The sequence below is a fragment of the Buteo buteo genome, chromosome Z (assembly GCF_964188355.1).
Source record: "Buteo buteo chromosome Z, bButBut1.hap1.1, whole genome shotgun sequence".
In the NCBI taxonomy this organism is placed as follows: Eukaryota; Metazoa; Chordata; class Aves; order Accipitriformes; family Accipitridae; genus Buteo; species Buteo buteo.
Genome location: NC_134204.1, coordinates 50,656,951 through 50,669,387, shown reverse-complemented (window position 1 = coordinate 50,669,387; position 12,437 = coordinate 50,656,951). Strand labels below are relative to the sequence as shown.

The window sequence follows — 12,437 nt, the reverse complement described above, 5'->3', positions numbered from 1 at the left end:
AGAGCAAGCGAATGAATCCATGGAATAAAGCAAACTGTTTATTGTAATATATGGCCAGTTAACTCATTCCAGCAGGAGCTCATTTGCATCTGGCCAGATATGGCTAACTAATTGAATCTGCAATTTTAAGATAACTAGTTGCCAAAAAGAGTTTCACTTCACCTGTCCCCTCTATCTCCCTAAAGATATTACATTAAAGACTCATTGTCAAGCCCAAAATCCAGGTCAGGTTTTTTTTCTGTTCTTGAAATAGCGATCAGATTCTGGGAACAGCAAAATCCAGGTGTTGACCTTTCCCTGTGCAGTAACAACTCATTCCCTTCCCTCCTTTCTCCTGTACTCTGTTGTAATTCCAGCCTCTTTTACCATTATGTCATTAATTAATACAGACTAATGATACCATTTTTTTTCTACAACATAATCTCTATCCTATTTGGATGTTTTTCAGCAACATGGAAATGTTCAGCTATCTGAAATAATTAAATCTGTAACTCTGTGGATTAGGTCTATAATGTCCTTCTAAAAATAAATAAACAACCAAAAAACTGTGATATCTCCCAGAAAATGTTTCTTGATCAAGTTATACTTGTTTCTGGAATATACAACATGGACATTCACGACCTGGCTGCTGGATCCCTAACATCACTGATTATTGGTTAGATTTCGGAGGCTGGGACTCTCTATCCTGGAGTGGAGGAGAATTTCTGATGGAATCATTCTTTTTTAGGAAAACTCTGTGAACCACCATGTAGAGCTGCCCCATGCCTAGCCAGGTGGTAATAATAATCCATTAATAATTTTCTAAGTATATACATCTGAAAGACATACCAAATGTCTTATGCAAAATAACCCTGAGGACTTCACAGCTTACTTGGTTCTTACGAGTTTTCTTATATGTAAAACAAGTATTGCAAGACTGAGTGTTCTCTGTTCAAATGATGGGGTATTTTTGAAATTGCGGTAACTTGTTAGATTAAAAAAAATCTGCTATATAACTGCTGCTGAGATTTTGCTTATACTTTTGCCCATACTTCCTAAGCACAGTTTTTGGTGGAAGGTATTTGTGCTTAAGAGCTGTAGGACGTTCAGGGGAGTCTGTGCATGGGAAATGGTGACACCTACTGCTCGGCGCCAAGAACATTTAACAGGGTTACAGGCAACATCTATGGGGAATTTTCATTCCGGATTTTCATTTCCCTGCTGTGCTGATGTGTGAAATACATTCCCTTTGTCTCTATGACCCCTGGTGCTGTTTGGTCCTGGCCATGTGGTTAGGTGAGAGTTGCAGCCTTCTATTAAAAAAAGAAGGACGTTTCTGGAGAAAAACTTGACACATGACTTGCAAGACTGGAGGACCAGCAATAAAGAGTGCATGGACCTGACCCCTGACCTGTGGATATGTGTGGCTAGCAATGTCTTTGCTGTGCTGTTTAATAACTTAAAAACCCCTTAGATGCCACCACACAGTCCTGCTGGCTTTTGCACCTCCCATCAAAATAAAGACGTGGTTGTGAATTGTGCACACTTTGCTCATGCTGATCTAAATTCTGTAATGCCTTCACAGAAATTAGTGTGGTGTTTCAAATACCCAACAGTGACTGTTTCATTCATCCAAGTTTATTTTTTCCCTGTTAGTCTTCAGGACAAGCATGTTACAGCTGTTGTTTGAGGTCTGATACCATGCTTGCATGCAGTGTTCCCTATATGACTGATAAATGGTTGTATTATTGTGTTAATATTCTTGTATTAAAATAAGCAAAGGTGTAAACAGTACAAAGGGCTGGAGCTGGGGCTGCTTGCTGCATGTATGGCGTTTAGGAAGAGGCAGGAGACTCCCTGATAGCAGGTGGCAGCAGGAAGTAGATGGTTCAAAGTAGAGAGCTGGACAAGAAGCAAAGAATTGATCTGTAGGTTGTAAATAGACTGCTGAATGATTTGGAACTGCTCATTTCCTTTTTACAGTGTGCATTAGTGGACTGTGCAGTCTAGTAAGCCTCACTCACAAATGACGCTTTCCAGTGTGGGAATGAATGTTCCTACATTTAAAGCTTGATTCATCCCCAGTACATGATGAACAGGCACATTTGTCTTTTCTTTGCAATGTGTAAGAAAACTTGCAGATAAATGTTAGTGTGTAGATGCTGAGAGCTGAAGGGGAGGATTAAGCTCCTAAGTCATTATGACATTCATCTTAATGTGATCAGTATGCTGAGATTGATTACATTCATTTTTCCCAAAACTGCTGCCTGTTAGGCTTCTCATGTCTATTAATAGCAATATCTCCCTAAATACCAATGGCACACTTCATTTTGCCTGTCAAGACTTGAAAAACACTTGTCTTGTTTATTGATCAAAATGTCTACAGAAGGGAGAAGCTAGGTGATCCTTGTTCAGATTTTACCTAATTTGGCACTTTGGAAATTCATGTCAGCATCCTGGCAGGTGTATCTTGCCTTTGCTCCATATCCTTTCAAGTTAAAATTAGTCAAGCACCCACAGTTTGCTCAATGCTAGTCACTTGGGTACATTCCTAAGAACTGAGGTCCTACAAGCTCTGTGCAGATGTCAGAGGGACACTGGGATGCTGGGTTTGCTGTCTGCATTTGTCAGCTCTCCTTTGCAGCAGAAATGAACTCATTTCCCCACTGCTCAGTAGGCTTTCAGACCCTCAAGAAAAGATGAAAGTTGTAAAAGGCAAATGACATGAAAATTATGTTGTTTCTCATGCTTTTTGTGAATTAATACATAAGCAGTATTTTTGTTCCCTTCCAGCTGCATTTACCATGATTGGCACTTCCACACATTTGTCTGATCAGTGCTCACAGTTTGCTATACCATCGTTCTGCCACTTTGTGTTTCCCCTGTGTGATGAGCGCTCTCGGACCCCTAAGCCGCGGGAGCTGTGCCGGGATGAATGTGAAGTTCTGGAGAACGATCTCTGTAGGCAAGAGTACAACATTGCTAGGTCAAACCCCCTCATCTTGATGCAGCTTCAGTTGCCTAAGTGTGAGGATCTCCCACGACCTGACACCTTGGAAGCTGCCAACTGCATAAGGATTGGGATCCCTGTGGAGAGACTCAGCCGATGTAAGTCTGGGTGTTTCATCACTGGGAAAAAGTAGAGTTTGTTGCTTCCTCAGGTTGGGTCTGAGACACAATATTTTATCAGTCATTCTTTTTCTAAAAGAAGTACTGCTATACTGGATGTTACTACTTTTTATCATGTTAATACTGACCACAATTTTGCACTGTTGTAAGGTATAGTTAGGATGGCGAGAGAGTTTAAAGGATGCTGCTTGGTACTGAAAAGGATTATATTAACCACCCTGGGCTATAAAACTCTGTGTTCACACAACCAATTTGACTCAGATTAGCGAGGGGCAGCAGTGTGTTGCAGGCTTCCCTTCCCACAAGCCTGCCCCCATCTCTGGCTCAGTCCTTGCCTTTCTGGATGAGTCCCCCATACAGCTATTTCTGACTTCTGTTTACCTATCAATAAACCTCAAATAGGCTCTGGAAGCTTCACTGGAAAAATCTGTTAAGAAATTAAACATTTAATGTTCATTCTTTCTATATGGAAATCCACAAGAATATTAACCCTGTAAATTGAACATGGAGTATAATTGTCTTTCTTCACTCACACAGGATGGGTGAAAACATTGATCTCGCTTACGTGAATTTATATTTGTATCCAGGAGTAGAAGGGCTGTTCCGTTGTCAGTAATTATGTGCTGACAATTTTTCTGCCTACTCCGTTTCCTAGCAATTAATCACCATCCCCTACAATGTTCAACAAGGAAGTTCCAAGAGACTAAAGATGTTTAAAGTTCAAAGTGTGATAAGATTATTCTGAATGTCCATTGTCTGAACTCGTAGCTAGGAGCAGGGGTTATGGCATATTGGTGGACATGGAAGACTCTGTGCTAGTAAGGCAATAACCTAGTGTAGCTTCAAAGACAATGACAGAGACAAATCAGCCAGGGAAGACCTATCAAGCAAAAGAAATGAGAATAAAAACAACAAAAAGTCTGGCTGAAGTAGTTCATGATCCTCAGAGCCAGTGGTTCTCCCTCTGGTGGAACAGCCTCCATGTGAATACCCTGGGGATGTGGAGGAAGGGCTTTGAGAGAGCTGGATTCCTGAGTTCTGGGGAGGGGAACTCAGAAAAGTGGAGAAGCTAGTGTTGCAAATGTGCAGGAAAATTCATTATTCAGTTCAGGTGATACATATGAGAGACAAGCACTCAAAAAGTGTGAAGAGACAATAGCAACAAAACAGAGAGATAATAAAGATAGGAGGTCAGCAGGTATGAAAGTGATGTATCTAAAGAGAAGAAAAGCCTGAATCCCTTCTTTCTAAACAAGAAAAGAAGGAAAAATTGGCAAGGGGCATTAGAAAATGCAGCACTAGTTTCTCTAGGAAGTGAGCAGTTTGAGGAAGACGGGAAGATTATGAGAAATAAAAGTGGCAGGAAGTTTACACTGTTGGCATCTGAAGACTTTTCCTGAAGTAAAACTCAGATCTCTAATTTAGTTTAACTTACCTTGTCCTGTATCAAAAGGTCCATACATGCTTCTTAGTATCAACTTGCACCCAGAGTTACCAGATATTGGTATGTATAGCCACAGAGCTGAGACGCTCAAGAGCAGAATCCAGATATCTGGGTGTAAGAGTACAGATACCTGTAGAACTGAAATTTCAAAACCCACAGCTTTCATTTAAATCCTGAAGTACCTAAATTCAAGTACTTTTTGCATACATGGTCTATGCACTTCAACCTTTTTGGTCTTGCTGGCCTTGATTTTTTTGTTATTTGCAACATTTTGTCAAACTCTGTCTTGCAGATCATCAGTGCTATAACGGTTCTGGAGCAGACTACAGAGGGACGGTCAGCGTTACCAAGTCTGGCCACACTTGCCAACTATGGGACTCCCAAAGTCCGCACAACCATGATCTGACAAGCACACAGTTTCCAGAGCTAGGTGGAGGACATGCATATTGCCGAAATCCTGGAGGTCAGATGGATGGGCCTTGGTGTTTTACAAAGAATAAAAACGTACGCATGGAACTGTGTGACATACCTTCTTGTAGTATGTATTCTCTTTCTTTTTTCCCCCTACTACTACTGTCCTGAATCCTGTGTGATTTTGAATTTTCCCTATTTTTACAAGTACAATTCACTTAAGGTGGTTATGCTTTCAAATGTTTCACTTGCTATAATGCGGCACCCTTATCTTGTGTTGTAGGTATTTAATATTTTCTGGAGATCAGAGCTTGTAACTGAGATAGTGACACTTTTTTGTTACACATTGGGTGCTTAAGCTTAGATAATAATTAACGATGATTTGTAGTTTGTATTCTAATTTGTCAAATGCCAGACTTGATGTACTTATCACCTGTATGTATTTGGTTTGCTCACACTACATATTGCTTTCGCTCTGTATGGCAACTTGCAGGCAGCAAGGATTTTCAGATCCTCTAGAGGGAGATAGAGCACCATGCTTGGTTGGAAGGAAACCATGTGGTGTGCAGAAGCAGAGACGTCATAAAACAGACGATCTTACCAGAAAAGTCCTACACTATCTGCTAGTGGCTCTGTACTGCACAACTGACAGCAAAAATAAAAAGCACGCAGCTTAATACTGTCCCACTCACTTCCCTGTATTGGCACAGTCTTCAGTCTAGAGCTGTTACAGTGGTGACAGTCTTTGGACACGACAAAGCAGCTTAGTACTGTGCTTCATTAGGAAGAAAAGCATGTTTCCTGCAGCAACAGATGTATCATGGAAGCCATAAAAGAGGTTTTGTTACAGATTGCATGGATATTTAAGAGCACTCAAAATTGACATGAAATTTTTTAGTTACTTCACCTATTTACAGTAACATGATTTGACATTTATAATATATTTCTATGTTGCACGTAACATGGTGTAAAGATAACATTGGGATGTGGTTGTGGTGAAAGCAGTAGCCACAAAGAGCAAAACCACGATTGCAGAAAACGTCCCAGGCTGTTCCAGTGAACGTTTTGGACATCATTATGCTTTCCTAGAGTCTCTAAGTATCAAGAAAAAAAGCACTTTAGGAAGTTTCCAGAACAGTCTTATTAAGTGTATGGTTGGCTCTTTCATGTCTCTCTCACTGTAAGATAAAAGCACTTTAATTCTATTAAGTACAGAACTAATAATATCTCTGCCAGTGAGAAGTGAGATTTATTTTATTCTGGGCAGAAATAGTACCAGTGGAGGTAAAAAGTGGGCAAAGTGCTGATGAAATGGCTGAAGTTGGGCAAGAAGGCCAGACTGCAATGTTGTCCTGTGGTTTATCACATTGAGTTCACTGCTTTATATACTGTGATGAAGACTACTCACTTGCTTTTTTTTCCCCTGAACAAGATAACGCAATGATACTCTGGTCTATGTTCTGCAGTTTCCACAACCAGAAGCCTCAAAAAGAAAGTGAAATAAACCACATACTGTTACAGTCAACACATTAAATGTGGGGCTCCTAGTTTATCATCATACTGCTAGTTGCTATGTCCATTCAAATTTCTTTGGAATATTTAATGGAAAGTTATGGAGAAGGGGAGAGGGTAACGTGACTTCTGTTTTCAAGCTATAGGAGTTTATGTTTAAAATATAGCATTAAAATATAGTATTAATAATCATACTGTAGTTTGGGGGGTTGGATTTGTTTGGGGTTTTTTTTGCTTTACTATTGAAGGTAATAAAAATACATATTGTAAACAATGAACATTTCTGCACCTGACAGGTCCACGTGACAGCAGTAAAATGGGAATCCTCTACATCCTGGTTCCCAGCATAGCCATCCCTCTGGTTATTGCCTGCCTTTTCTTCCTGGTCTGTATGTGCAGAAACAAGCAGAAGGCATCTGCTGCTACACCACAGCGCCGCCAGCTAATGGCATCTCCTAGCCAGGACATGGAAATGCCACTCATTAATCAACACAAACAGGTATTTTTTCCAGAATTTGCTTAGGCCACGTATTTCCAAGGTGTCGTGATTTTCAGTGTCTCGGGTTGTCAGTGTTAGATTTGAGCTGTGTTCTAAGGGACCTAATTTTTGTACTGTGCTGGCCATCTGCTTCAGTGAAAACCAGGTCTTGCACTCACTAGCTGTATCTCGAAATCCTGGCCTCAGGCAACAGCTTTCAGGACAAAGTATTTTATGACATTTGTCCTTACCTGTCAATCCCCATTCTGCCTGTTGTCTTACTGACTGGAAGTGTTGTTATTTCTGATCCAGTCTTCAGCCTGCAGCTCATTTTCGCTCCTGGTAATGACGCGGACAGTTTGCTTGTTTAAAGCAGAATGCACAGTGGGATTTCTTGTCTAATCCGTCGGCTCAGTCTGCTGGTATTCTGAACCACCACCGAGCGGGGAGCTGAGCCGGGGTGCAACATGTTTCTAAGGCTGTGTATCACAAAGGACGGTGAAATGAAAATGGCTTTGAACTTCTGTCTACAGATCTCAGCTCCTGCATACGATTTTCTGGGTCAACTAACTGATCTCTGAGCTAAAATCCTGTTCAGAGCTAACGTTGAATTTCTAATCACAGCATTTACAAGATGCAAGCTCTAAAAAACAATGCTCAACTTGAAACAATTGGCAACATCTGTTCAGAAACTGTAGAATATTTGCAGAATATTACTGGTTGTAACAAATTGCATTGATTTTGTGTGATAAGGGGGAGGTTTAATGGCTGAGTGTGGGCTATGCTGGAAACTGCCTGGTCCAGACCACAGTCTGTTGGCCACCAAAATCAGAGCTTGTTCCCAAATCACCTGTTAAAGCCATTTTCCAGCCTGTCCTGCTCCCTCCTGCTGCAGTGGCCTGTGTGTGAAGCTGTGCCGGCTTCATCTAGCTTGGTCAGAGACTCCTCCAGCCCATGCTGGTCGGGATAGACCCATTAGATGACCATCACAAACTCCCTTCCCTTGCTTTCCCTGCCAGCTGCAGGAGGGAGGCTCTGGGGGTTTCTCACTTTTGGCTTTGCCACCTTTTCCTTCATGTAGCGGGGAGAAATTCCTTCTTCCTTCTGCTCCCCTTCCACCCCCTTCTTCATCAGAGCTAGTGTGAGGTTTCTCAGCAGGGGTACTGTGTACTGCTGCCCACAGGCAGGGGCCATTCCTATAGTGGAACAGAGGAGAAAGGGCATATCTGCTACTGCAGAACCAAAAGAGACAGGGTTTGTTCCTCCTTCTGCTGGAAGAGATGTTTCAGTTCATCCCAGGGCTGCCACCTTCTCAGCCAGTGCCCACAGCTTTTTTGACAGATCTCCAGTGGGCACCTCTGGGTTGATCTGTAGGGCAAATGCAGCTGCAGTTAATAGATGTCATTGTTTGCCAGATTTACTCTGAACCAATTATTCCTTTAGCTTGCAGAAAATATGATTGCTCCTTTGTAAAAATAATTATACTCATCATCTTGCAGCATAATTCAATTTACACTTCTGATAATAGTATAACTCATTTCAAGATTAACTGTAAAATCAATATACTGATGTGAATATACAAAAAACTGGATAGTCATTTTGGCCCAATTTATCTTCCATTTGGAGCATCTACCACTGGGAGCTTTTCTTTAATAAGAGATTCTGTTGTTTAGAAAACATTCTGATCTTTTTTACTGACTTACTTATCTTCTTTACTTTATTTTAGGCTAAACTTAAAGAAATCAATCTGTCCACTGTGCGGTTTATGGAGGAACTAGGAGAAGAGAGATTTGGCAAAGTCTACAAGGGGCATCTTTTTGGTACAGCACCAGGTGAACAGACGCAAGCTGTTGCTATCAAGACACTTAAAGACAAAGCAGAACTGGCTCTTCGGGAAGAATTCAAACATGAGGCAATGATGAGATCACGATTACAGCATCCAAACATTGTTTGTTTGCTGGGAATAGTGACGAAGGAACAACCCATAAGCATGATTTTTAGTTATTGTTCCCACAGCGACCTCCATGAGTTCTTGGTGATGAGATCTCCCCATTCAGATGTTGGCAGCACTGATGATGACAAGACAGTAAAATCCACTCTGGAACCGGCAGACTTTTTCCACATTGTGACTCAGATAGCTGCAGGAATGGAATACCTTTCAAGCCACCATGTTGTCCACAAGGACTTGGCCACTAGAAATATACTGGTGTTTGATAAACTGAATGTGAAAATATCTGATTTAGGCCTTTTCAGGGAAGTTTACGCTGCTGATTACTACAAGCTGATGGGAAATTCCCTTCTTCCTATCCGGTGGATGTCCCCTGAGGCTATTATGTATGGCAAGTTTTCTATTGATTCAGATATATGGTCATATGGAGTTGTGTTGTGGGAAGTTTTCAGCTATGGCCTGCAGCCTTACTGTGGTTATTCTAACCAGGATGTCATCGAGATGATCAGGAACCGACAGGTTTTGCCATGTCCTGATGACTGCCCCACATGGATATACACTTTGATGTTGGAGTGTTGGAATGAATTTCCCAACAGAAGACCAAGATTTAAAGATATACACAACAGACTAAGAACATGGGGAAACCTTTCTAATTACAACAGCTCAGCGCAAACCTCTGGGGCAAGCAACACCACACAAACAAGTTCTCTCAGCACAAGCCCTGTTAGCAACGTCAGCAATGCTAGGTACATTGGACCAAAGCAGAAAACTCCAGCTTTCCCTCAACCACAGTTCATACAAATGAAAGGGCAGATGAGACCGATGGTCCCACCTCCTCAGCTCTACATTCCAGTCAATGGTTACCAGCCAATGCCCGCCTATGGCGCTTACTTGCCAAATTTTTATCCCGTCCAAATTCCAATGCAAATGGCTCCTCAGCAAATGCCTCCCCAGATCATTCCCAAACCAGGCTCTCACCACAGCGGGAGCGGATCCACCAGCACAGGCTACGTAACAACAGCACCTTCCAATGCGTCGGTGGCTGACAGGGCTGCTCTGCTCTCGGAGGGCACAGATGACACACACAATGGAACGGAAGACATCGCCCAGAATCCCGTCCAGGAGGAGGAGGAAGAGGAGGGCTCTGTGCCTGAAACAGAATTGCTGGGTGATAATGACACACTTCAGATGGACGAAGCAGAAATTCAATCAGAAGCCTAAGGAATTTGGCCTCATTACTAAAAAATTCACATCACTTCCATGCATGGAGACTGTAGATCCTTAGGCTTAATAGCAGTGATTTTGATCTGACTAAAAGAAAGAAAACTAAAAAACCTACATCTATGTAAAGTGCAGCAGTAATCATATACGGGGTTTATTGACCATTGCCACCATCAGATTTTGCAAATATGATGGTATAGAATTGCTGGGTTTAATCTTTTTTACTGTCCTACAGTTCTTGAGGGAAGCTGCTTTTCAGTTATGTACTGTTGCTGTGCAACGTATTGCAGAGTAGCATTGCACTTCATGTATATCATGATATGTGAGTGTAATGTTAGTGAATTATGCTTAAACCAATAACACAAAAAGGAATCCAACTATGGTTGCAGAATTGCTCTGAGCATAAAGAAGTGCCCTGGATGTGATGGACAGCTTAGTTTATAGTATTTATCTCTTTGATATAATGGACACGAGATTGTTGTTTGCTTTTTGAGTCTGAAAAAATAACAAGTTGAGAATACTGATCCGTGTTTGTATTACGATAAACAGAAAAGTAGGGAAAATGAACATAAAATTGACTGTGCTGAGTCAGACCACAAGTCTGTCCAGCCCAGTAGCATGTCTCGAAAGGCCATCGATAATGTCTGCCCAGGGAAGACTGCAAGGGCAATTTCCCTTGTAGAATTTCCCCAGGGTATTTCCCCAGCCTCCAGCAATTTGTGGCTTAGGGACTTCCCAAGCCAGAAGTGGAATTTTTTTTCTGTTTAATAGCCCTCGATGGAATTTTCTACCATGAATTTATCCAAATGATTTTGAACCCACATAAACTTATAGCATCCACAACATCCTGTGGAATAACATGAGAGGAGAGAGGATGGCTTGCTTTCATCATTCCCAATGAATGACTGTGACAGAAGCTTCCAAATGAGATCATCTGACTGCATTTGTGGATGAAAGTATTCCTTCTCTGCTATGTATTTTCAGCAGCAAGCAGCCTTAATACACTGTTAACCAAAAATGGGGATATTGTAGGGGATATTGTAGGTGTGCACTAACTTAACAATCCAACTTTAATTGCATATTGGTTATCAGGTATAGAAAAAGGCTCCACATGCATGTTCCTACATTGTAAAAGTGTTGGGTTTTGTGTGGGCTTAGAGACTTACTTGATTTACCACAATTACTGCTGGATTGCATGTGAAACCATGTTTTTTTCCTGCCTCTTTAGTGAAAATGAATCTTTGAACTTTAGAAGACCGAAATAAGCAATACTGTACAAAGTGCTGGTTTTGTGCTTCTATTTGCAGGATGAATCATGTACAGACCTTTAAATGTAATTTATGTTTTACTACATTTTATATACTTTTTTTCGTTCAAATATTTGGATTTTTGAATGAATGACTTTATAACTTAACCATTGACAATATTCACATGTGGTGCAGTTTTATTGTATTGCTGTTTCATTTTGTTAAACATGCAGACAGGTCCATACATTTCATGACCCTTTCTGTAATACAAGCAATACACATTCTCACTGTAGCATTGTAGCCAACACACACTATAGCTGTAAGTTGTACATCCAACATGGAGTATTCAATAAAGTGATGCAAAAAGTATGATTAAGTATGTTATCTTTATAGTTCCTACAGCTGCTGTTTTGTTATGGTACTTTGTGGAAACAGAGATGGCCACAGTTCCTTACGTTGCAGGTTTCATACCTAAACTACAACTCTTTATTTTATTACATTGGGATTCACTTGTAAGTTGTGTATCATTGTGATCTACACCCTGTGTTCATGGTATGGCAGCATTACTTGTTTCCAGCATTTCACCTGGATTTGGAAATGCACTGGTAGGAATAAAATCTGAAAGCTTTATTACTTGTGTTAATATAATGCAGCTTTGGGTGCTATTACTAAATAAAGGATAAATAAATGAAAAAATGTGAAGTTTATTTACTTCAAGTTCTTTGTTTCTTCTAGGTTTCATGTTCTCAGATTAATGAACTTCATTAATCAGCTGCGTTGGCTTCCTTTGCTAACTTATTGCCTGAAAAATGGAAAGTAAGTGGTCCAGTTACACCACAGTTGCATCAGTCAGAGAAGAGATATAATAAATGAATAAGTGGCAGTCGGTGGAAGTTTCTTTACAGCACTGTCTGAAGTTCAGCCCATTTCAGAGAGAGCGTTATGACTTTGGGTTCTTTGGGTGCAGTTTGGGAAACTCCTAATTCCCTTCTTCAAGCCTCATAAATTCAAGCCTATAAATCACTATAGTCAGAAAAAATAGGACAGACTCCTATACTGACTTTCCCA

At 40.9% G+C, this 12,437-nt stretch overlaps 1 protein-coding gene across 2 annotated transcripts in view; it reads left to right on the top strand.

Moving 5' to 3' along the window:
- The window catches only part of ROR2 (receptor tyrosine kinase like orphan receptor 2), a 156,162-nt gene extending 144,096 nt beyond the window's left edge, over positions 1–12,066 (top strand). For both annotated transcript variants that reach the window (XM_075020136.1, XM_075020137.1), the window contains exons 6-9: positions 2,773–3,087; positions 4,845–5,090; positions 6,772–6,974; positions 8,680–12,066. In XM_075020136.1, the coding sequence (XP_074876237.1) occupies positions 2,773–3,087; positions 4,845–5,090; positions 6,772–6,974; positions 8,680–10,122 (2,207 nt within the window). In that variant the 3' untranslated portion in view covers positions 10,123–12,066. The remainder of the gene's footprint in view (positions 1–2,772; positions 3,088–4,844; positions 5,091–6,771; positions 6,975–8,679) is intronic.
- The last annotated feature ends 371 nt before the right edge of the window (positions 12,067–12,437 follow it).